This window comes from Canis aureus, chromosome 20 (genome assembly GCF_053574225.1).
Source record: "Canis aureus isolate CA01 chromosome 20, VMU_Caureus_v.1.0, whole genome shotgun sequence".
Lineage (NCBI taxonomy): Eukaryota > Metazoa > Chordata > Mammalia > Carnivora > Canidae > Canis > Canis aureus.
In genome coordinates this window covers 40,650,605-40,677,719 of record NC_135630.1, presented here as the reverse complement: position 1 = coordinate 40,677,719, position 27,115 = coordinate 40,650,605, and the positions used below count along the sequence as shown (strand labels likewise).

General features: G+C 38.8%; 1 protein-coding gene across 5 annotated transcripts in view; it reads left to right on the top strand.

Moving 5' to 3' along the window:
• Nucleotides 1–27,115, top strand: part of DPP10 (dipeptidyl peptidase like 10) — a 1,281,550-nt gene that overhangs the window by 662,544 nt on the left and 591,891 nt on the right. Inside the window, exon 1 of one of the 5 annotated variants that reach the window (XM_077861453.1) lies at nucleotides 7,135–7,320. The exons of 2 other annotated variants lie outside the window; for them this stretch is intronic. In XM_077861453.1, the coding sequence (XP_077717579.1) occupies nucleotides 7,249–7,320 (72 nt within the window). In that variant the 5' untranslated portion in view covers nucleotides 7,135–7,248. Of the gene's footprint in view, nucleotides 1–7,134; nucleotides 7,321–7,430; nucleotides 7,551–7,745; nucleotides 7,860–27,115 lie in introns of those variants that run through there. 2 more of the 5 variants (XM_077861456.1, XM_077861457.1) reach the window with 2 other exon arrangements.

Below are 27,115 nucleotides of genomic sequence, written 5' to 3'. Positions count from 1 at the left end.
CACACACAAACTTTAAGTCAGTCCCCAAGGGGCTGTTCTCTCTCCCCGAGAATTTACAGTTTGTTAGGAAAGAGAAGTCACTTGTGACAATTGGGATGCTACACAAGGCAGTCCAGAAAAGTATCATAAAATATGTAATGACTTTTACACTATGAAAACACTGAATGAAGAAAATCCTTGTGAACTTGAGTTGGAGTTTGGAGAGGAGCTGGGTCCTAACAGATCAGTCACATTTGGGAAGATGGAAGAAGGAGTGGTAGGTTTCTCCACAGGGAGGACTAGGGGACTCCAGGAGAGAGCTGCTCATTCATCTGTGAGGCAACTTTGACATCCTATCATGTAGGATTAAACACTCATACAAACACTGCTGATTCAATAAAATAGCTAGTTAAAAGGCATTTTTCTAGTCACTGATTTATATAAACTGTGCTATTTGTTATAGATTCTCTCTACCTTCTCCATTGGTGCTTACAATCAACTATTAAGTGCAAAAAATGATAAAATATCACAAGAAAATATAAGGTTGATATTATTGATTGAAAATATCAAATATAAATCAGCTAGAGAAAAATAAGGAAATTAAAATTTGGACTATGCTTTCTAAAATTATATGAATATATGGAATATAGCCAACAGTAGGAGCAATACATAGGATCTAACCAATAGGAATTATAGTATTTCTAGTCCTCATGTGAAAGCATGAATAAATATGAAAGGCTTAATATACTCTAATATCTCTAACAGCTTCAAAATGCATTCTTTTGGCTTTTTTTTTCTCCTCGTGTTCTCCGTCCACTTTTCCTTAACCTCTTTCTCCTCTTTCTCTGATTTGAATAAAGACATGACATTAGTAAATATTTAGATGTATAAGATAGATATTAAATGACTCAGTTATTCTCCCCAAAAGATATAGATGGACAAGAAATATGTGAATATGAAGCGAGAGAGTAGGGTTCTTGTCTCACAGAGTTGAAGAATGAATCTCATGGACAAAGAGTAAATAAAGTGATAGAAGTTTATTAAACAAGGGTACAAAAAAAGCTTTCAGTAGTGAGAGGGGTCCTGACAAGGTTCCCACTGGAGGCTTATAGGGTTGGTCTTTTATTGAAAGCCAACCAGGGAATCTAAGTCCTTTTAACATCTCTATTGATATCAGCATTGAGTACCGACTAGTGATAACACTTTCATTGGTTTACTTCCTTTTTATGGTCCTGTAATTCTTTGTTGATCACAACTAGCTGTTATAACAAGACCCCGTATCTGGCACCTGGGACAGGATTGTCTGGTTTGTTCATCTCTGGTTTCCTTTCATCTTCACATTTTTGGGATTTTTGTGAGCCTGGTCCTATAGCCCCCTACCTATCTCTCCCTACCTAGCCCTGCCTGTCCCTTACTCAAATATTAGAGTATAAGAAGTGATCTACACCAGTAGCAAACAACCCATCTAGGCTAATAGGTTAAACAGTGTTCAGTAATGAGAGATGTATCTTAATGTGCCTCATTTCAATAGAGGTCACATCCCAAGATGTCCTGAAACTATATTTGTATAATCTAAACAGATGACTGTGTGGTAAAAGGACTAGCTGTGAATCCAAGGACTTGGCCTCAATTTTTTTTTTTTTTTGTAGGAGAATAATTCCCGGTGTTAGAGAGTCAATTAGTGGGAAAAATGCCAGGGGCCCTTTAATGTCAGTGGATGCTCGGGAGCTGCTTCACCTATATGCTAGACTATCTCTTGTTTTCAAAAGGAAAATTCATAGGAGAGTCTGAATCTAGTATTAACTCCTTAAGAATAAATTGAACATGATGAAATTTTTACAAAAGATGGAAATTCTCTCTTCTCTCCAAAAATTAGGATTTCACAGTAGCATTTTCTCTTGCAGTTTGTGAAAGATTTCCCTGAACGGGCAATGCGCTTTGTGCTGTTGTGGGAATTATATAAGGGAAAAAGTTAGGCAACTATTATGAAATCTGAGTATAAGAGATGTCTCACTAATAATGTACTTTCCAAGGACAAAGATAAAGAGATATTTTGAATTATTAGAAAATCTAATCTTAGTTATGAAAATGAGAAATACCAAGTTCAGAGAAATTTATTTATCAAAGGCAGACTCACTTACGCCAGTGTTCCTAAATACTCTTCCACATCTGACAACCTTTCTGCTATTTGCAGACAGAGTCTGATTTGGAAAACCTGATTTTATTTCTAAAGAAATGTGAAAATCAGACAAAAAAATAACCACTAATATCAACTGAAAAAGATAAAATGTCTTTTTTTTTTTTGCTAAGCCAATATAACTGATTCATTAAGTAATTACTCTTTAAAAAAATCAAATAAACAAACATGGACCCCTTGTCAAGCTTCTACTGGGTAAAAAGAATGACAACAGGTAAATTTCCCACATTCTCAAGTGTTTGGTGTTGACTCAGCTATATGAATGGAGAGAAAATATTACACAGAAAAATCATAAGCATTATTTTCCTGTCTTAAAACCATTACATATGTTTTAGAAGGGCTGTTTTGTTAAAGAAGCTGTGAGGTTTGTTAATATAACAACTAAGCAGACTCTATAGCACTGGGTTTCAATGTGAATGAGCAGTTTGTCAATATCTGCAGGTCTCCAGTGAGCAACAGAATGGCTCTCAGGATATTGCAACTCTGTCTGCTTCCACCAGAGATCATAATTGGGCTATGAATTTTTACAACAGGAAAGTCTTCCTGTCATAGAGACCGACAAAAAATTTAGTTAAATTAATGCTGCAAGAATCTCTTAACAGTATGAGTAATGTACATGGTTATCACTTAAATATTTAGGGCCTTTACTTCTTTTCCTTCCTTTTTTTATTTGTTCTTTTTAAAATGATTTTTTGAGATATTTTACTAGTTAGGGTTTCTAAAATATAGCTTGTTTCTGAGGATTGCTCAACATCTCGGTTTTCTGCACAATGACATGATGTGCACTTTGGGAAATTCAAGAAGCCGATTGAGGTGAGTAGAGGTGATTGATAAATCGAAAGCAAATGATAGCAGAAGATGTGAACTAAAGCTATTTCTTGATCTGTGAAAAGCTAATTGGACACATTTCAGGCCGGGTCTCTGAAGGCACAGCTCATGAACTCTGTCTTCCTGATGCTGTGCTCATTAAGGGCACTCAATAGAGGACTGGCTAATGCTAGGGAAATCCCCATCAAAGTGGCCTTTACATGACACTGCAGAATTACCTCAGGAAAGAGAGAGAAGAGAAGGAAAAGGTAAGGACAGACTCCAGGGCACTAGTTGCTTACAGAATCCTATTTGCCTTATCTGATTTATCTGAAACTGAAGAATTTATCTCTAAAGGCTACCCTACTTCTCAAAATCTCAAAGGACTTTTGTCTTTCTCTAACATATCAGAGTTTAGCCAGGCCTTGTTATGGGGGGTTGTTAAAGTAAATTAGGGATTTTAGGGTCCTGGACTTACTATTTGATATGGAAGACTGAGTATAGCACACATGACTTAAGTATCTCTGGAACATCCTCTGTTTGCCACTGACACTTAAACATTTTAATGATTATCTTCAATAAATTTAATTATTATCTAAATCTCATCAGCCATCCTCAATTATTCATGTTAATAATTTTAGGTAAAATGAAATGTACTGAATTGGCATCTCACTTTTGAAGAATCAAATATCAGTGAAAGATATTGTAGATGTTCACAATATTTTATGCAAGAAAATTTTTGAGGGACTTTGGAAATTATCAGTATGTTGAGGATGCAACATGATAGGTTATATCTCCATGGGAACCCGAAACTAGGATTTGAGCCGATGAAAATTTTCAGAAGGAAGTGATGGAGTCTAAATCCTAGAAATCTTTCTGAGTATGTTGCAAAGTTTAGAAATTTATAACTTAAAATAGAGGGAATTTTGCTAAGCAGTCTCTCCACAGATTGGAGACAGGTCTTTTGCAGTTACAAGAGTCTGATCCCATTCCACAAAATCTAGGACAAGCTCTTTTACTATTGTATCAGTATTTTAAGTTTTATGGTTATCCATGAGTTAGTTCAAACATATGAGGAAAAGTACTCAAAAATATTCTATTAATTTCTACAAAGCTCTCCTTAAATCTTTAATTTTTAGAAATGATATGCTGTAGAGAGATTGTTTTATTTTTTATTTTTATTTTTTTTTTAATTTTTATTTATTTATGATAGTCACACAGAGAGAGAGAGAGGCAGAGACACAGGCAGAGGGAGAAGCAGGCTACATGCACCGGGAGCCCGACGTGGGACTCGATCCCGGGTCTCCAGGATCGCGCCCTGGGCCAAAGGCAGGCACCAAACCGCTGCGCCACCCAGGGATCCCGATTGTTTTAATTAATACCTTTAACTTAGACCCCCAACAGATATAAATAATGCATTTAGCTTAGACAAACCCACACAAAAAGATGGACTCAAATCAAAGAAACTTTCCTTTAAAAAAATGATACATATACACATATACACATTATATATGAAACATATACAACTTACATCTTTTGTTTGTAACCAAAGTGGATTTTAAAATGAATGCTGAAAAAGAATGCAAATTGAACCATTGACTTCAATCAAATGAGTAATCAAATAGGATGACAATGATTCCCTCTGATCTATGCTTGTCCCATGTCAACAAAAATCTTTGTACTTAAACTCTCAAGTTTAATCAATTGTCCAAAATGGAAGCACATTCAAAGGATGAATGTACTAAAATGATAAGCAGAAGAGCAAAATATAAGGTCAGAAACACTTTTGGAATAATGTAGACCCCTTTCTTCCTTGGGGGAAGAAGGGTAGCATATGGGAAAAGAGAGATTGCCATGTTTCCTGGATAAACTACTCAATAGCTACTATACCCATGTTTCATTTTTTTAAAGATTTATTTATGTTGATAGAGAGAGAGAGGGCACAAGCATCCAGTGAGCCAGAGGGTTAGGGCAGGAGGAGGTGGAGATTTGGTAGGGGTGCAGAGGGAAAAAGAATTTCAAACAGACTCCCTCTGAGCCTAGATGGACCAGGGCTTGATCTCAGGACTTTGAGAGCATGATCTGAGCGGAAATCAAGAGTCCCATGCTTAATGCCCTAGCCCCCCAGGTACTCCGCATGTTTCATTTCTAAACTTTGCTTTATATTTTTACAAATAGCAAAGTTATTCCTCTCAAAAACTTATTTCCATTGGACCAATGCACTATCAGAAGTCACTCATAATATGCATTCGACTACCTAGTTTTGAAAAGTAAGCTCTCATCATTCAAATCCAACCTTTCTGAAGAAAAAATTCATATTTTTATTTTCTAATCTAATAAAACCTAGAGATCACTATTTTTTTAATTTTAAAGAATTTATTATTTATTTATTTGTTTGTTATTTATTTATTTATTTATTTATTTATTTATTTATTTAAGAGAGAGAGGGACAGCACAGGGGCAGAGGGAGAGGGAAAAGCAGACTCCCAGTTGAGCAGAGGGCATGTGGGGCTAAATCCCAGGATCCCAGGATCATGACCTGAGCCAAAGGCAGGCGTTTAACACTGAGCCACCCAGGTGCCCTTGATTTTTTTTTTTTTTTTTAACATATTTTAAAGGCACTGTTGTCACAATACTCAGGACAAATGTGACAGTTCACTAACAGGCAAGAGCACAACTCCTATTATCCTAGGATAGCCTCTCTCTAGGAATAGCTAGTTCATAGACTAACTCCGACAAGGGTGGGGGAGCTAGGCCTTAGCCAATAAAAACAAACTCAAAGCTACTAGCCGCACTCCCCCATCCATCTGCTCCATCCCTTCCCACTAGAACCTTGCCACAACCCTGGTACTGAGTGCAATAACATCTGGATATTTAACTGCTTCCAGCCTTTTCTCTGGTGAGCAATCTCCAAAAACCTGTGCCTGAGACTGGGGACTGCTCATGGTCCATCTTCTTTGGGCAGGCCCTTCTTAGCAACAGGGAAAACCAGGTAGTAATGCACCTAGATGAAGAAGCCGGTGGACTTGGTGTGTTCTACCCACCCACAGGAGTACAACTTCCAAAGAGTGAAATGGACTCCTTTGACTCATTGGTTCATATCCCTGCTCTAGGCTCCCAGTACCCACCGTACCAGGTACACACCTTGCAGGCAGGGAACTTGCTAAATTTGTCTGGGTGTTTAGTGTCCCCCCCCCCGCCCCCCCCCGAGTCCGTCCAAGCGTTGCAGTGTGTGTGACGCATCATAGGTGCTCAGAAAACCAACTTTGGAGGGGAGAGGGTTGTGTTAAGCCGAGGGAAGGTTGGAGTCGGGACTTAAAATTTGAAGACTTGTCTATGTATCCTGGGGGGGGGGGGGTGAGTAGTGGAATGTCATCCCTAGTTCTCATTGTTGGCAATCCGTCCACCTTTGGGAATTCCACTGGCAGCTAGCGGGGGGGGGGGGGTCCAGGCTGGAGACTCTAGGCTACGGCTGTCCATGGGCACAAATGGAGAGACGCAGGGGCTCGGCCCGGGCCCTGGGACCGCCCCTTGGGTCGCGACAGGTGTCGGCAGCCCCAGCGCCCCCAGCCCCGTGCCCTCCCCGGGCGCTGGAGCATGCCCAGTGGCAGCGGCACAGCCACCGAGGGCTTCGCACGGGCGCGCTCCGCTTCTCCGGGTTTTGCGGGAGCCGCGGGGGGCGGGGGCGGGGGCGGGGGCGGGGGCCCGCGGCGCGGGGCAGCGGCGGCCGAGCGTGTGCGGAGCGCGGGGTCCCTCCGGCGCTGCGGGCGATGCGGGCGCGCGGCTCCCGGCGGCGGCACCTGGCGCGCTGAGCACTGCGCGGCGCGGCGCGGGGAGCCCCGGGGCGGGGGGGCGCGGGGGCGCGGGGGCGCGGGGGGCGCGGACTGCGGTAGAATGCGAGCCGGGCTCCGCGGGCGCCGGGAGACGTCGCTCGAGCGCGGTCAGGTGCCTGTCGCGGCGCCACTAACTTGCCACTGGGTCGCGTTCCATCTCCGAGGCTCTGCACGCCCCGGGGAGGCGGGGGCGGGGGGCGGGGGACTTGGAGGGTCTGCGGTAGCCGGAGGAGGGATCTGGCGCGGGGAGCCTGCCCGGTGCCGCTCCCCCTGCGCTCCCCCTTCGCTCCGCTCCCTCCCTCCCTCCCTCCCCTCCCCCTCCCCGCCGCCTCCGAGAGCGCCGGGCTCCTGTGCGATGCCATCGCTGCCAAGTGACGGTCCACGCGCCTGAAGTGCCCGCGAGGAAGTGAGCGGCGACGCGGGCCGCCGGCGATGACAGCCATGAAGCAGGAGCAGCAGCCCACCCCCGGGGCCAGGGCGAGCCAGGCGCCGCCGGCGGACCAGGTGAGAGCGGGCAGGGGCCGGGCCCTCCGCGAGGGGTGGCTGGGGCCGCCCCCCGCCCCCGCCCCCGCCCCCGCCCCCGCCCCGGCTCCGGGCTCGGGCTCCGGGCTCCGGGCTCCGGGCTCCCCTCCGCTCCTCCATGGACTCCGCAGGAAGTTAGAGCAGCCGGGTGCGCTCTGGGGCCGGGCGAGAGGATGCGCGGGGTGCCGAGCCGCGGGGAAGGGGGCAGAGAGGTAAAGGCCGGGGTGGCCCGGGAGCCCCGGCGGGCGGGGGGGGGGGGGGCGGCTCCGCTGCGCTCCTGGGGGCGCCCGCTGGCAGGGTCGGAGCCGGGTCCACGCCGCGGAAAGGGGCGAGCGCCGGCCAGAGCCGCCCACAGGAAAATGACCTCAGGCCGCCAGAGTTTCCCTTTCTTGCCCTCTTTGGAGGAGACCGGGACGGGGCAGGGGGGCTGCCCGGGGCGGGCGGTGATCCAGGCGTCCGCGCTCCGCCGAGCTGGGAGCGGAGCTGGGGAGTAGAAGGCATCAGCGTGGGAAGCTGGCAAGGTACTGGCTTTAGTGATTTATTGGGGCCAGATGTGCTGTGTCTGCAGAGATGAGGTGCCCTGTGCTGGCCGAGGGTTATTTCTGTCCCCTTCCTTCCGCACCGGCCACCCCCTCCGCCCCCCTTTATGTGGCGTTTCGGGGTTTGTAGCAGAACCCGTGGGGTGGATCTTCATCTGGTCTCCGTCCCCGGATTGGGGTGACTCGGGAGTTCGGTGTCGCTCTTTCCCAAAGTTGTAGGGTCGGGAGCGCCGAGGTGCCGGGGCGGGGAGGAGGGGCGCTGTGCTGAGCCGGCTCCGGGTGTCGTCACGTTTACATGCATCGGGGACCCTGGGCCGAGAGGGCAACCGTCAGGTCAGCGGCTAACGACGGAGGCGCCCGGGTCCCGGCGGGCGGCCCTTTGCGCGGTTCTGCGGACGCGCTCGGAGCGAGCTCCTTGCTGCAAAGGGGCGACCGCGAGGCTCCGGCGGCCGCTGGGCTCTCCGCGTAGTGCAGCCCGAGGAGCAGGGCAAGGGAAGCCGTCGGGATCGCCCGAGAGGCGGTGAGCCGAGGGGAGGTGCCGGGGCTGCTCTTATTAATATCCCAGTCTTGGTCATCCCTCCTGGCTTGGGGGCTCTCTGCTCTCCCCTTCCCTTTCCTGCTCGTTTCCCGCACATACGTTTCACACAGGTGGCGAGGGGTGCTCGGCGCCTTACAGCCCCCCTCCATCTACTGGAGTGAATGTTGCAGTTTGTACAAAGCAGTGGTTCCCTTAAACTGGGCGCTTCACTCCCCGCCCTGAGAGAACTATCAAAATATTGACACGTCGATGTTGTGTTGTCTGTCCTTTTCCCTTGCATCCTTTTCCTCTGCCCTCTCCAACTACAAGGTGGCAACTGGTTAGCAGATTATAAAGAGAATTTGGGGAGAGGAGCATGGGTTTAAGATCCTCTTTCAAGCTGACAGCCCTTAAATTCCATTAACAAGGCGCTGAGCCTCTCTCTCCACTGCTCTTGGAATGATGCTTCCAATAAGAATGATTAGTCAGGTGAGAGTCCCCACATGAAATCTTTGCTCACTAACCTGTGACACCAGCTGGTTACTTGAGGTGCTGCAAACTGCTCCAGTGCCAGTGGAGGTGGGGAGGAAGAAGCAGAGCAGAGCGCACAGGAACTGAAAATGTATATGTAAACAGTGGACAAGCTGCATGTGCACCGGAAAGCCTTTTGGCAGGACTAGTCGGGTGCTTAAAATTCATCTGAAGACATAGAGTCAAGCTTGAAGCCGTCTTTTTTGTTAGCGTGCATTTTTTGTTTATGGCCACTTCACATATTCAGGGAGTGGCCATTTGCAGAACTCTTGTTTTAACTGAGTTTTTTAAGTGCCTTTTTGGACATTTACATGATTTTGAAATGTCAGTGGCACGCATATTATGCTTGAGTTAAAAATGCAAGAGAATGAGTTTGCTAGGGGAAGGAAAGCAGAGCGCAATCCCATTGAGGATTTTCCAGGCACTCCCAGAAAACATCTATATCTAGCATATTCTTTGTCTGAAGCCTGACATGTGAAATGATGACCAGATAATGTGGATGATTGCTGTGATTGCTTAAACTACACGCTCTAAGAGTACTAAGTTTTTATTAACCGGGTTAGTCATTGTGGCCTGATGCTGCGATTGTCACAACTCTCATGTGGCACTAGCTGTAATACCCCCAACTAGATGTGAGTGATTGTCTGATTTCTATATTTCTGAAAAAAAAAATGAGTCACAAATTTAAATAAAAAATATAGCTTTATGAAGTCCTACTTAATGGTTAAATAGGGGGCATGCTCCAGCTAATCACTCACTGTGTATTGATTTTGAGTGATTTAAGCTTTCAAATATTGCCAGAAAGGTCTTTGGCTTTTCATGGTAGAGATTTTTTATGAAATCTCCAAAACGCCTTGTCCTGAGGTCATCAGCACACCTGTTTCCACTTACAGAGCAGTGGAAGACTGTGGTCTTTCCTCTGGGTGAAATGGTTATGAATGAAATAATTTGGTTGTTGTTATGGTCCTTTAGGGGGCTTGACCTCCTTGTCTCATCTCATCTGTGACTCTCCTAAGGCACACGGTGCCGCGACAATAGTCACTTCTTCCCCAGGGAGAAGCAGCCACAAAAATAGTAGATACTGTGTACCTTTATTTTTTTTTGTACCTTTATTAATAATCTGAATCATTGGAAATATTTTTATCATTTCAGTAGTCTTTCCTTTAAAACTTCATTGATTAAATGTTTATGACAGTTATTTTTGTTGTTCTCATAATGCTCCACATTTACAAAATATCTAGGTAAATGATTTGACACGGGTGGATAGAATTATTTTTAATATGATCAGTATCCCACTTTACATTGAGGGATCTAAAATCTTGTGTGACAAATTGTAACTTACTATTCTTAAAAAATAACCTCCTGAATGCTGGCCATGTGCAGAGTACTGTCCTCTGGACTGATAAGGTAACATTTATTAAATGCATCTTTCTACTTGGTCCTCAAAGAAACTTTTTGAGTTAGGTACTGTGGTTATTCCCATTTTAGAGATAAGAATACAGAGGATTAAAGAAACTAACTTAATCAAACTTGTCTTCATATGTGGTGAAGATGGAACTTAACCCTCGTCTATGGTACATAAGATAAAATATGGTCATTTAATTCTAAAGCCCTACCTTCTAACTTCTACACAATTACAGTTCAACACATTATTATTAGCATAATTAAAAATAATTACAAATATTTTGTGTGTACAGATTTACTTTGAATATAACTTGAAGAATTTGTTTAAAGCTTTGATTAGAAATGTAAATAATAGCTCTTAAAATTGTAAAATTAACTTAATATCTCTTCCATTGATGGAAATAATATAAAAAGAACCAGGTAGGTCCTGATAAGTACACAGGAACTTAAAAAAAAATCTTAGTAATGATGGGACTTTCAAGGTTTCTTAAATGAGGTACGTTTTTATAGTTAAATCTGGTTTATCCACATTACCACCAGGTGGCACCCTTCTGCTGAATCCAATGGGTAAAAATATTTCCTAAAATGTTTGGTGGTCCTCTCAGCTCCAAAAAACCAAACCAAAACAAGTTAAAACAAACAATAACAACAACCAGAACAAAATTCCAAACAAAATGAAAAGCTAAGCAAACAAACAAAAAAACCCCACAACCCTACTTTCTGAAGTATGACTAAACAATATATTTTTATAAGCAACAATTTGGTAGCAAAGACATCATTGGTTATGCATTTTTCTCTAAAAATACATATGCTGGTGGAAAACCAGTCTCTTATGGTTCAGCATGGAACAGCCTCTTGATGAAATAATTCGTGGTCAAAACTGCAATTAAATACGTAACATGCAAAATGCCTCTTGTAAAATATCTCTTGTACTTCTCACATATAGGTAATATTAATCCAAATGTTATCATACAGAAATTAGGATTCAGTCTTTTTATTTCAAGTTTGGTAAGGCAACCTTGATTAAAATTTTCAACTATATTCTTGATGAAAATTTTTTCAAAAGTTAGTTTTCCATCTTTCCCTGACAAATATAAAAGATGTTATAATTTAGTCTATAAACTATTGTTTTTAACACAGAACCTCAAAAGTAGGTCTTAGAAATCACGCTGAAAAAATATTTAATAGGCCATTTATTACTCTTTACTCAACATAACATAAATATATCTAATTGATGGGAGACTTCTTTTGATTTGGTTTACAAAAGATAATTTACATTGGGTAAAGGGCGCTCACTTTGAGGCACATATACTGGAATTGGATTGGGTAAAGGTATTATGTAGAAGTCTTTATGACTTAGGAGATATTATACACTTTCTACTATCACTTAATTTCTTATTACATATGCATTGTATATCTTATTACATGTATATATGCCATTTTATCTAGTGAGTTTAGAACATTCCACAAAACATCTCTTGCTTGTAAGCTTCTAATCTTTTTATTTCAGGGACTGAGCAAATTGCACATTTAAGAAAAATTAAACTATATAAAAAGAGGTTAAAGAAAATTGTATTATTAAATATTAATGCTGCATTTTCTTATAAAGTGAATTATATTAGAACTAAAACACTGAAAACAAACTTCTCTCAGCCTGAGTAAAAATAATGCTATTTAAAAATTTTGGTTCATTGAATCACTTACAATTACATAATGTTACTATTGTCTATGCATTGGGTTATGCACTGGAAACCACAGATTCAAGTTTATATTCCAGCTCCACTAGTCATCTCTGCTTCCTTGGGCAGGCAGGCTTATTTTCTATATTTCTTTTGTGAATGGAGGTGATCCTTTACATATTTATTGTAATAATTAAGTGAAATAATATGTGAAGACTTTTGAATAAAGCCTGTCTCATGCCAAATATGCTTTCATTCACTAGTCTGGGAACAGGAACCTAGAAAAAGGTCGGGGAGAGGCTTAGAGGATCATCGAGTTACCTATAACTGGTATGTTATTTTAACATTTTACAAAGCATTGCATTGTTCAGTACCCATGTTAGGATTACATATGAGGTTGCACATGCACATACATATTATATTAATAATATGTATTATGTGGTTTGAACATCAGGACTGATTTGGCAGAAACACAGACTTCAACATACTCTATTACATTTCTACTTCCATTCAGGCAAAACTCACTTCTTTACCATCCTACTCTCTAAGGACCCAAACTGGAAGTAAACTTTGGCTAATTCTCACTAACAGGTGAATTAGCTGCAGAATATGCTGCACTCTGTTTTCAGTGTAATATGCTTCCTAAGGTAATGAGCATGGAGAAAGGAGATATTTGAAATCCTCTTTAATATTTAAGTTAATATTTCATATTTGGTGTTCCAATTATAAAACTACCTCCATATATTTCCATACTTGTTGAGTGGCTTTACCTGTGTTCCAATCAAGTTCATATTTTACGGAAACATGATACAATAGCCCCACCCTTAGCCCCATTCCCATTCGGTGTTCACTTTCCACAATTTCAGGTCCCCAGGTCAGCTGAGATCCCAGAAACGATTCTCTGTCAGAGGTAGTGTCAGAAGGTCAGTAGTAGCCTCACTTTCTGCCCCAATGCTTGCATCATTCACCTCACTTCATTTCCTCACATAGGCATTTTATCTTCTCACATTGCCACCACCACCATCATCATCATCATCATCATCATCATCAGAGGATGATGAGAGAGCACATTCATATAACTTTCATTACGGTATATTATAATAGTCCTATTTTATTAGCTATTGTTAATCAGACTGTACCTAATTTACAAATTGAACTTTATCATAGTTATGTGTATATAGGGAAAAACATAGTGTTATATAGGGTTCAGCAGTATCAGAGGTTTCAGGCATCCATTGGGGGTCTTAGAATATATCTCTCATGGATGAGGAGGGGCGACTAATGAGGACATAACCTGGGACATGCATCAGCAAGGAAAATTGGAGCTTGTCCCATCTGAAGGCCTGTAAAAGGTCCCCCCAAAAAGGGCAAATAAATAATGGACTATAAATATCTTAATAAACACATGTCCTCCTGTAAATTTAGAAGTGTTTCTGCCCTGGTGTGTGTCCTAGTGTATGTTTTAAAGTTTTGTACTGACCTGATCTACAAGCTTTTTGACAACACGCAGTCTTTGTTTACATTCTCCTAACAAGACAGTCCCTGTCCTCCAACATTTTTAAACTGTACACCGTCTCCTGGTAGACATTCTTTTCATTTATTATGTATTAACTAAAAGGAATGATTGTTACTTCCAGGATGATAATGTGGGAAGTAGGTTTAGTGGGGAGGATGGAGACTGAAGAAAAAGCTCTTCTCTTATGGATTCATTTTTGTTACGTTGTACTGATTCCTCAGGGTTTCAGACATACCCTTATATAATGGTAGATGTAACACTCACTGCCAGGCTACATACAGAAAATTTGCTTTTATCCAAAACTGATAAAATATTTTACTTTGAACTAATCCATTCAATAATTGATGTTAACAGTACAGTACCCCTTGTAATGTCTTCCATATAATAAAAAATGATTTCCTTTTTCTTTTCAAGGTTGGCATGCTATAGTTTATTTGAAAGTGACTGAAATATTAATACTTTTTAACTTAATTTTCAGATGATATGCTACTTCCATTAACCAGAATAGTATATTCTACAATAATTTTGGAATTGGCAAATGATATTCAGATTTAATTATAATCGGGGGAGAGGCAATGTGATGTAGGATTGAGAACAAAGTCAAAACAGATTCCATATTAAAACTTTCTTCTACCATTCCCTATGCAATGCAGGGCAAACTATTTAATCCCTCTAAAACCATTTCCTCATCTTGAAAGGAAGAGGATGGTGAGAATGATACAAGGATTAGAGACAGTCTGTGGGAATGGACTTGCATAACCTCTGGCCGAAGAAAGAACTTAGCATTTTTATTCTTGTTGCTACTATGATTCTAGATTATCTGAGAAGATTATTTCATGTTTTGCTAAGACAATTTTACATTAATGAAAATGGTGAATATATGTATGTGTGGGTGTGTATACATAACAAACACACCACATATATATACATATACATACTTATCATCTAAATATATGGGGTGTTTTAGAGTTAGATTATTAAAGAGCATTAGGTAGAAATCAATTGATAACAATCTGACTAATTTTTGCTATGTTTAGATGATAACCTGTTTTCCTGAAAGCCTTAGGGTCTTCTTCAAAGTGTTCATGGTTTAATATTCTCTTTCTGGAAGTTTGGTTTCGAGAAATGATGGACTTATAAATTTGTTGCATACAGGAGCTGATAATAGGTTGGGTTAAAATTTAAGCAATGTTAGTTGAGTGAATAGTCAAAACTGATTGTGCATCTGAGAAAGCCAAGGCAAACTGTATATTCTTCAGCCAAGTTGAATATCACCTGACTTTCTTATTATTGCAATTTATCATACTTACCGATTTTCTCAGGTCAATGCGAAAGCCTGTGTATCAGGTTACAAAGTAGCAGATGAAGAAAAGTGAGGGAAAAAAGGTATTTTTATTATCTTTATTCCCACCCCCTTTTTTGAGATCTGAATGAAGATTCAATTTTTTATACCATCTGAAAGCCTCTGCTCTGAAAACAATGACAAACCTGAATTTTATAATTGAGAACTTGAATGGCAGGCTCTCCTGTGATTTATTTTCAAGTAATGGACCAGTGAGACCACTTGAGATTGCATTAATAATGCTTCTACAGGGTTAGAAGTAGGCTTTTCCTGTTATTGTTACTTGGATTTACTTTTGGCAGGAGGAATCAAGTGAAAACTCTTGATACCCTTGCTTCCATTAATCACATCTCATCTCCAGGAAGGGTTTTATTATGAGTTAATGATTGCAAGACATGGCTGGTTTGTTTTTTGTTTTTTGTTTTTTGTTTTTTTCATTTCACATGTTTTGAAAAAAGTGTCAGTTGTTATTGTTTTAATAAAGTGACCTTTTAAATCAATGTCTTACAAACTTGCACACTGATTCTTCTGCACACCAAATCAAAGATTAGGAGTCAAGATACCTTCTGAGTAGAGGTCACAGAAATAGGTCTTTTCAAGAATAAAAATATAAAATTCATAAATTTCTCAAAATATAGAAATAGGTAATTTGTTTGGATAGATTAGTATATAATTTGTATTTCCTAGTGTCTGAGTTTATCCTATCTACTCCACTATTTTTTATGGGAAAAGAATATACATTTTACTTGTTTGTTTCTTTTCTAAGTACCATGAAGGGATTAGAATTATCCATTTCCTCTGATCCTAGGAATTATGTGTATTTCACTTTTTGACAGTCCTATTGGCAGTGATAGGTGGGTGTGAACTGAACCTCGAGTTGATAATGGAAGAGATCCACCCCTGTTCACATTTATGGAGGTTGCTTATTATTGTTCTAAAATGAGATTTACCTAACAGTAGTGCCACAGTGCATTATAAGCAGTTTCTTCTGCATCTGCCATTCCTTACAAATGTCTGCTTACAGAATCAGTGCCTCTTATGTTACAGGATGGTGATTTTGAATCCTTTGTCTCTTTTTCCACCTGTGCCATATCCAAATCCAAATCCATTTCCTTCCACCTCTCTCCATTTCTGAGATTGATCTCTGGCCAAGATTGATTCTCTGATGTCTAAACTACTTTGATGTCCACAGTGGCCTTGCCTTTCCAAATTCTTCCTTGAAATGGCCATAAAGTAATAAATGATGGTAGCATTTTGAGAAAGTATTCTGATTGCTGAATCTAATGTCTTTGTTTTCAAATCAGGAGATATCCAATGGAGAGATGAAGTATCTTGTCTCAGGTCACACAGTAGGTTAGAATCAAGAGGCAGTACTTGATTCTGGGCCTCTTCACTTATGGCCATTTGCTGCATGTCCTGCTGCTAGATTCAGCTGTTGATATAGCACTTTTGTTGGTGCCTTAGTGACACATCTACCTTGTTAGCACTTGACAGAGGAGTAACTTAAAAAAAAAAAAGGTCCTTAAAACCTTTGAATCTTTAGGCAAAAACTCACTTGACATTTCTTGGTTTCTCCTTGGTTTCTCCTAGGCCAGTGGTCCTTAGACTTTTACTATCTTGCCACAAAGCTTTAGAGAACCATATAAGCATTTTCTCCAACTTGCCATGACAAGAAGTCATCTCAGTACCATAAAGCCATTTTGGAAGTAAACTGAGATCCACTGTTCTAAGGACATGTCAGCACCTTCCATTATACATGCACATCCTGGCATTCTTAAATCTCTTCCTCTCAGCATGAATGACCTCCCATTGATCTCGCCCTCAGCATTTGAAATTACAATTTAATAGTGAGCAGACTAGTGACTGGTTGACTCCCTCCTTCAGAAAGGAGGGGTATACTTAGGAACTCTGGAAAGCATGTCGGCGAATTATGGAACTTCCTTGAGAATAGAAATAACAGGCTTCTGATTCACTGGATTTCTTGTAAGGCAATTTTAGACTCTCTGATAATTTTGTCAAAGTACCAAGTTTCAATACAAGACCCGAGAGACTTCTTTTTAAATTATTTTTTTAATTGGAGTTCAATTTTCAACATACAATATATCACCCATTGCCCATCCCATCAAGTGCCCCCCTCAGTGCCTGTCACCCAGTCCCCCATTCCCCCCACCCACCTCCCTTTCCACTACTCCTTGTTCATTTCCCAGAATTAGGAGACTCTCATGTTCTGTCTCCCTCTCTGATATTTCCCACTCATTTTCTCTCCTTTCTCCTTTATTCCCTTTCACTGTTTTATATATTTCCCCAAATGATTGAAACCATATAATGTTTGTCCTTTTCAGATTGACTTACTTCACTCAGCATAATACCCTCCAGTTCCATCCACGTTGAAGCAAATGGTGGGTATTTGTCGTTTCTAATGGCTGAGGAATATTCCATTTTATACATAAACCACATCTTCTTTACCCATTCATCTGTCGATTGACACCGAGGCTCCTTCCACAGTTTGGCTATTGTGGACATTGCTGCTAGAAACATCGGGGTGCAGGTGTCCCGGCGTTTCATTGCATCTGTATCTTTGGGGTAAATCCCCAGCAGTGCAATTGCTGGGTCGTAGGGCAGGTCTATTTTGAACTCTTTGAGGAACCTCCACACAGTTTTCCAGAGTGGCTGCACCAGTTCACATTCCACCAACAGTGTAAGAGGGTTCCCTTTTCTCCACATCCTCTCCAAGACTTTTTTTTTTTTTTAATTTATTCATAGAGATGCAGAGGGGGGCGGGGCAAAGACACAGGCAGAAGGAGAAGCAGGCTCCATGCTGAGAGCCCGACGCGGGACTCGATCCAGGGTCCCCAGGATCAGGCCCTGGGCCGCAGGCGGTGCTAAACCGCTGCGCCACCGGGGCTGCCCCCGAGAGACTTTTATTTGTAAAATAAATAAGAATGTTCAAGGACACAATTCTTTATAGTGGGAAGAAGTAGGACTTTTTCTACATTTAACCTCAGATTAAATTCTGTTTACTACTTTGAGTAAGTTACTCGGTCTCTCTCTGAATTTAATATTTCACTTGGAAATGGGATGATGCTTATATTGCAGAATTGTTCTGATGATTAGTAGTGAGATAGATTTATTATCCAGGAGGTACTGAAAAAAACGGTGTCTATTTATTCATTTACTTTTTTGTTATTAATATGTATTGGGCTACTACACCAGACGGAGGCAAAGTGATGCAAAACCAGTTTCACTGGATGTTGAGGTTCCCAGATGTTGGGAATACCAGCTTTAAAGCTCATTTCTCCATTACTTTAACCAAAATTCAGAGTACATTTATTATTAAATTCCTGTTTTTACTGATATGGAGATTATATATGGAAGTATCTTGACTCCAAATCAAACATGGATTAGGGATTAATTAAGAAATATATGGCATTCATTTTTATATTACTTTTAAGTACAGGAAAACCAACAAAGTTTGCATTTTGAAGGTGGTGAACTGAATATATATATTTGCTTTTCCTGAATTTTTTTTCTTTTCCCATTCCATGCCTAAGTTCTCTTCTCATGCTTATAATACATTCTACATTTGAAGTGCTGCTTCATTTCTACTCAAAGCTGTAGTCCTTGGGCTGTAACAGTGAGTCAAAAAAAAAAAAAAACTAATATAGAATCACAGATGGTGCAAATATTTGAAAATAGGTAAATACAATTTAGGATTAGCTACTTGGGCTCAGAAATGTCAGCTTGATATTGCTTATTGGTCACATAAGGCAGTTTTAGTTAAGGAGAAACCCAGGACAAAAGCATCATGATCTAAAATTGCTGGTATGGAGCTATGCAACATAGCAAGCCCATAATTGTTATATAAAGTCTAAAATGCATCACTCTGTAACAAGAAAAGGTGTTTCAGAGAGGTCACAAAGTATGAAGAGGTTATACTATACAGGGGATAAAAAATTAAGCAGTTATCATAATGTGGGACTGCTGTACAGTACCATTTTCCGTTTAAAGCCATTTTTTAAAGAGAAAATATTCATTCTTATGGATATCCTGTAGGCAGGCACATATTAAATGACTCGAGTGTGGGAACGAACAAATTGCCAGCATCAAGTCCGTTGATGGTGATTATTAGTTATATGTGCTGTGTGTTCCTACTTCTGAATGAGAGTTTGAAATAATGCAATCTAATTTTCCGTTAGTTTTGTCCTTTTAAGAGATATAGTTCTTTTTAAAGGATCCTAGAACTAACCGTGATGATTCAGTCACCTCATTTACTGATAAGATGGTGGGAATGATAAAGGCAGACTTGTTCAAGGTCATACCAGTGATGAATTTGGTAGATCAGAAATCAGAGCTTTTCCCTCCTAAGTTAGGAATTGCTAGGAGACTCACTCAATCATTAAGATCATAAAAATCATTTTTGGATGAATGTATTGACATCAGATGAGGAAAAAGTAGATGAGAATTAAAATGGGAAGTTTCCAGTTGGTCTTAAATTTGTGGGTTTTTTTCCTTAATTTTTTTTCCAGGAAATAGGTTTAATAAAATTAGATCTGTTATATAGATTGTATCTGGAAGTATCAAGGAGCAGAATGTCACATGTGTAATGGTTGGAGGAGGCCTAAGTTTTCTGTTGTTTCTCTTTTCTTAGATGAAGTGGCAGAGAATAGGAAGGCCTGGTGCAGATCATATGTGAAGGTCTGAAGAACACAGCACTGATCCTTTCAAAGTATATGTTCACAGATAAAAAAAATCCTGGTTCTTATCAAAATATACAGAGAACAAATGTCAAGGATTTAACTTATTAATAAAGGAATGGTGAAGATGGTAAAAGTAGCCCAACTAGCATTTCAAGGAGGGTGATTTATATATTCATTCAGGAAAGGAATGGCACAATAGTTTGCAAAATAAGATGCACAACTGGTTAATATCTGACAGCATTTAAATCATAACTTTTGTGGTTATCTATAACAGACAAATATTTTGTAACTTCTACAATTAATGTTTATGTTGTAGATTTATGACAAAAGTAAATAGTGTAAGAAAGGTGTATTTTCCTAAAATTGTGTAATGCTTGTGTGCACCAATTAGACCATGATTCAGCCTGCCATCGAAAAGATAAACATGCAGTCATACTTAAGTTTTATTTCCAAGTTCTCAAAAATTTTCTTATCCCCTAACTCACAAAAATGGTGCCATCTGGGTCTACACTTGATATCACAGCCAACTTCTTAGGCAATTTTATCAAAGCTTTCTACAGGCCCTGTGGAGCTTCAGGTGTCAAATCTGATTCACCTGCAGTGAGGTCCTGGAATGCAGCCAGTCAGCCAATACTCTCTCTCAAGTTCATGCCAACAAATTGGTCCAGGTGTTTTTGAGGGATGGAAGGGAACAACTTGGTAATTTCAAATAGCTGTTTGCAGGAAAAGATTAAGTAGAATAATTGCCCACAAGGTGGTGAAAAGCCATCCTTGAAGATTCAGCAAAATAAGGTTCAGATGAAGTTGTGTGGTGGTGATTGTCTCTAGAAGATGGCTGCCCTTAGGAGGAGGAGATACCATACCTATCCACACAGTCGGATTTAAGACGTGTAAGTTTTCCTTCTGTTGACACTCATTTTCTTTATTGCCAGTCAAGAAATAGCTTCTTTTCATCCATCTGCATATTGGGGATTCTCCCATGATTTTCTTTGTTCCTTTGATGGTAACCAAGGAGTAGTAACAATGTATGTATGACTTGAATGTATTTGTCTCTGTGTGATTGCTTAGTATGGCCTGTCTTGAGAATTGACGGTTAGGGGCCATACAAAATGAAGGCCTTATGAATATGAAGGGAAATAAAGAAACATAGAAATGGGTCTGGAAATCTCAAGAGAGAATCACGGCTTGCACATGAAGCAAGCCACTTCCCTAATTGGCCCTCTATTTTCTTTTTTTTTTTTGGCCCTCTATTTTCTAATCTGGGTTTGAAAGAAAAAATGTTTGAATGAATATTTATGTACTGTGTGCAAAGGGATTTGTGAATCTGGGGTTGAAACAATCTTATCGAACTATTAAAACTTATTTTCCTGATATATCTTTTACTGCCTACAGAAACCTTTTATTTATAGGCATTGTCCAATAGTACATTCTGGAATGATAAAAATGTTCTATATAAGTGCTTTCTGGTGTGGTACTCATCAGCCACATGTAGTTAATAATTCCTTAAATTATGGCTAGTGTCACTGAGGAACTCATTTCCAATTTCATTTAGTTTTAATTAATTTAAATTTAAAAAGCCATATGTGACAAATAGCTACTGTATTATTTGTAGATCTTTGTTTTTCAAACTTTAGCATGCATTGAAGTCCTTTGAAGATAATATGATATAGCAGATTCTAAACCAAAGAATCTGGAATGAGGTCCAAGAATCTGCATTTATAACATGATGATTTTTCTGTGGACCATACTCTTAAGTAAGACTTTATTTCTTGACAGCAAAGATTCTTGGTTGAATTTTAATTTATGGCTTTACCTAGGCTGGCACCTGTCATGGAAGGTAAGCCTGTGGTGGCTTATAGCAAAATTATAAAGTATATCTTTGGAAATATAAAAGAAAAATAGTTTTGGTGCTAAAAAATTGTCATTTTTACTATAATTGAAAACTGAAATTTCAAATCCATAGTATTCCTATATGCAAAGGTTAGGTGTCTATATCTCATTGAATCATCACCATAAACTCTATGTAATAGGTACAGCTTTCATTCTGGCTTTGGAAAAGAGAAGCTGAGAATCGTATCATATTAATTATCAATTGCTTTCCTTTACTGAAGTTAAATGATTTATTTGATGTTTATATGATACTAAATGATTTAAATTATATTAAATTATTTGTTGTTTGTGGCTGATCAATAAATCATAATTTGATTCACTCCCATAGATAATAGCAGTAATAGACTATAGTTAATAAATCATCATCAGAACTCTGTGCAAGTTAGTATTGTCTTCTTACTTTAAAGATGAGGAAACTGAGGCATAGAGAAAGTAATTTGAATAGGGTTGCATGATGTCTAACTGGCAGAACAAGGTTTTGAACCTTGGCTATTTGCCCTTAGGCACACATGCTTATGTGCTCCACTAGATAATTTTTGAGTTGTTTAGTGAGTATCTGTTTTAGGCAATGTGAAGAGATCACGATCCTTGTCTTCTGTGGGCACACAAGTGACCATGCAAACGCATGCACCAAGACTAGTTATCAATTTATGAGACACAGACCTATTAATCATGAATAAAGGAAGAAAATTTACTAATGAAGCAAACAGAAGCTCTATTTTGATAATGTCCAGATTTTTATAAAAAAATAAACAACATAATGTCATATACATTAAAATAAATGTGTATACTAGCCTTTATATAAAAAAAGATGGAGAAAATGTTGGATTAGCTTGTATATGTGAAAATTTCTCTTCAAAGGAAAAATGAAAATAATAGTAGCAGTGATCTATTAAGATAATGGTAGAATGAGAAATTGAGTTGCAGAGGAACAACTCTAGGAGAGAAACATTCCACAGCATATATTTGTGTTATATCTGTTTTTGAACCATGTGACTATGTTATTTAGAAATTAATGAAGACAACTGCTTTATTTAATATCAGGAAATAAAGAAGTAGACTTGGTTAACATTGGTCATTTAACTAAACAAAATGAACTAAACAACTCTAAAAAATAAGGCTTAGATCTTATACTTAGGTTACTGAATAACCAAGGCTGAAGAATTCACCTTTTCACTCATTAAAATGAAGCCAATTTGTTGTTCAAGGTTATTGGGAAGTAATAAGGCAGATAATTTTAAGCTTCTCTAAATTGTGGAGTTTATACACATTGTGCACACATGCAAGTGGGTTTTTTTTCTCTTTTTAAAATACTGTGGATAAACAGGAAATTATGCATAGTTAAAATGTTCAAAGTAAACTACATTTGCCGTGAACATACAGTAAACAAGAATCATGCTCTTAACACATTGTCTGACACACAATAGATACTCCCTAAATACCGATGAAAATGTCTTGCAGGACAAGAGCATAGACTCTACAGGCAGATAGTTAGGTTCAAACCCTAGTTTTGCCACTTTAGACATCATGCGACTCTAGTCAAATTACTTTTTCTCTCTATCCCTCGGTTTCCTCATATTTAAAATAAGAAACAGTATTAGCCCAGACTTCTGATGAGGATTATTACATTAACTGTCAGTCTGAGTATTACTATTACCTATGGAAGAGAATCAATTATGATTTATAGATCAGCCACACAAACAGATTACTTAACATAATTTAAATCATTCAGTATCATGTAAATATCTAGTCATTTAACTTTAATAAAGGAAAGCAATTGATAGTTATTATGGTATGTATGATTGTGACCAAAAAGATGTTTTCTCCATTTATTAGCTGTTCTACATGGGAATCTCTTATATTCTCTGAATCTCATCTCCTCATTTGTAAAATTGTAATAAAACTATTCAATTTAGAAAAAAAAATATTCAATTTGTTGGCATTCACTTCAATGCCATCTATCTGTGCCATATATGTGTGTGTGTGTGTGTGTGTGTCTATAAAACCTTTATATAACATTGATCTCTATATGAGATTCTTTTAACATCTTGAAAAGAGCTTAGCTTCCTTCCTGTCCTAAACATTAGACTCAAGAATAAGTGACAGCCTTTGCAGTCTAAAAATTTGGATATAATTGATGAGTATTTCCCAGATTTCTAAAGACATGTCTATATTCAGTGTTTTATTCATGTTAAGGAAATGAGACAGTATTTAGAAATTTTAATAGAGAATTTTAAAAATGCCCTGTGTCTTCTGTAAAAATAACGAAGATTTTGTCTTAGAGTAGCTGAATGAATAGTCCCATGAAGCCAAATGTCTGCTAAGGGAAAGGATTCAGCATTGTGAAAATATGGTTTCTTTTAATTTTATTAAGGGATCTAGAGACTTTTAATAAGTGATGATGAGTACATTAACACGCTTGCATTTTCTTATATCCTTTGGAATTCATCTAATTTGGGAAATGGGAAGCACCTCTTTAAGGAGCATAGTACACACATTAACATCTATTATTTGGCCTGGAAAGGCTATATATTGCTTTCAGTTACAATTATTTATTCTCCTAGTAAGAGGAAGGAAAATAACAGTAGTTGAGGAAGAGATGAAAGGCTTTGGCCTTTGCAGAGTCCTTCTTTATTTTCAAAGAAAAATTACTTCAATAAATTAGAAATGCATGAATTTTTATGTCCTTACCACCTCATGTAATGAAGAAGCTGAGAACCATTTCAAACTCAGAAAATTGATTTGGTCAAAATATTCCCCTCATTTCCACCAAGTAGTACTGAAAATTATTAACAAACACGCCAGGAAGAAAAATGGTAGTTATGAAATGTTTTATTAGTCCTTTAAGGATGACCAGCCCTTCTAAGACTTCAACTACTTTCAAAGGAAGAATTTTTAGTTAGACTATTCTTAACAATAGGAAAAACAAGGTTTATTTTCCTAATTTATTTTAAGATTCTGTAAAAATTACAGAGCTATTTAAAACCAAATACCTTTTTTTCTGAAAAACTTTAAAGGAAAATCAATTTTTTACAATACACCTGCTGCATTCTGCTAGAACATACTTTGTAGCTGCTAATCTTTAAACACTAAGAAAAAGAATTTCTTTTCTAATAGCTCTGGAAAGTCAAAATACTGAACTGGAGGTAGTTCTTAGAGTTCTGAACAGGCATCCTTGGTGTCCAGCCTGAGATATTAGAAGAATATGGGCACAACTTAGGGGAGGTACCTTGATAGGAACCAAGCAAGGCTTTTATAATTTCTTTTTTTTTTTTTTAAGTCTCTTTAAATGATCCAGACCAAAAAAAAAAAAAAAAGTATTGTGTGAAACAAGACCAGAGAGATTCCTGATTTCATGTTGTAAAGGCTGAATGAATATGATTTAAACCTTAATATATTACTAATCACATATTCATACATAAAGATCAGGCAATGGTACTATTTGATTTTTATCATGAGGAATTAGCCCTCCTTTGCATTTTAATCCAACATCTCTTAGTTTGGGCCTATTACTTTTCCAAATTAACCTGAAACTCTAGGTTAGATAACTCAAGTTTGATGAAACAGGGCATTTTGTCAGGAAGTCAGGGTTCCTTTGGCCTGTGGATGTTAGTATGTTGGTGGCACAGCAAACCCTCTATTTCTCCAGATTGTCAGATATATGTATCCCTCCCTCCCTCCCTTCTTTCCTTCCTGCCTTAAAGAGATAAGAGGAAATAAAGAAGTGAATAAAAAATCACTCTCTTCCTCCTGAAAATGTGCATCCTTTAACAAAAACACCTCACCTTTATTTTGATTTGTGAATACCAAAAATTTAAAAGCCACTTTTTAATGTGAAACTGCTTTATGCTAAGAACTCACAAGGCACATCTGTTTCTTTTATCCTAGACCTTGAGAAACAATTTTCAGACAAACAGTTTTGCTGCAAAAATTCTTCAAATGAACAGCTTTCATTGTTTTTAAGAAGTTGCAGAGAAAAGTCTGGTGAATTATTGTGCTAACCTGTTGGTGTTCAGAGAGTATCTCAGGCATAATTCTGTTTTGATTATCTATTGCTTCCTAACCTATTACTCCATCACTTGGTGGCTTCAAACAACTACTGTTTCACTTTTTCATGATTATGTTGGTCAGAAATTCAGGCAGGGTTTGGTGGCGGCTCTCCTGTTCCATGTGTTGTCATAAACTCACCTGAATTCAGCTAGTAGCTAGATTAACCTGACAGGCAGTGAAGACTTCATTCATATATGGTACCTTGGTGCTGCTTTACATGGCCTTTCTGCACACAGATAATTTGAACTATTTCACAGTACAAGTCTTAGGACTTCTTACCAGGTAGTTGTCTTTCAAAAGGGAACTTTCCAAGCAGTGAATGTAGAGATTGCAGATATTTTAAGGATTAACTATAGATGTTACAGAGCTTCTCTTCTGCCACATTTTATTTTATTGGTGAAAGCAAGACACAGGGCCAACCCAAATACAAAAGGGAAAATCAACTCCTTGTCTCCATTAGAGATGTGTAAAGAATTTGCAGTCATCTTACATCTACCATGGACTACCAAAGAACAGCCCAAACAACAAACCTATATTTGGATATAAATGTTCACTATATGAGCATGTGGAGAATTTAAGGGTGTTTAAATGATGAAAATATCGTAAGGATAAAAGTAATGCTACGGTGTCAGTTCTGTACTTGGCTGTAATCTGTGAATATATGTCCCTTTAGAATTTTGAAGGCAAATTATAATTGATAGAGAACAGCCCTTCAAATGCGATGGTTCTTCAAGTATGAGGATTCATATTTTCATTGTAAAATAGAAATATATATAAAACATTCACCTTTATCTAAGTTACTCATTAAGTATATTTATTTGGGAGTAAATTTAATGTACTGCTTGGTTGAAAATATGGCATGTTCTAAATAAACTTTTAACTTTAGGGAAATTATGACCATGTAGAGTAATTTGGTGCCATAATGTAAAACATATATCCAGACTTCTGAGAAGGTATATATCATAAAGGAAGGGACAACACTGTGCACAGAAGTTGACTATTATGGCTATAAATGTACTTTGATTCTGAGATATAATTACTTTAATGAATTCTGTCACTGTGAAATATTTTATGTTGTCAAACTTCATGCTGGAAGAAGCAACTAAGCTGAGCTTGATATGTTCTAGAGGTTTCACATAAAGTCTGATTTTTCACATGAGGAGAAAATGATCTGGGGAAAAAATAACTTTGGGGTTTTCAGGAGGGCAATAGAATTCTCTTTAAATTGTTCGTGTCCCTCCTTAGACACTAAGAGTGCATGAAAAACTACTTTTCTCTCAGTGGTTTGACTTTTTAAAATGGATTCCAGTGCCAAGTGTAGATACTTTTGTGTATTGTATATGTCCCTTTTTATGATAAATTTCCCGTTTATTTACCTCTTGGATCAAGTGCAAGTTATTTAACTAAGGGAGAAGGTGGGAAGGCTCTCCCAGGAGATCCCTATTTAACCTGACTTGATGGGAATTTCCTTTCTTGTGCTTCCCACTCCTCCATACTGCCTCATCTGCTTGAAATACTGCTCTATACCTCCATCTTTCTTTATTTTCAGAGGATATGAGAATGTAGAAACTGAGAAGTCCCAGGTGGTCAACTGGACCACCTAGGAAGAGTA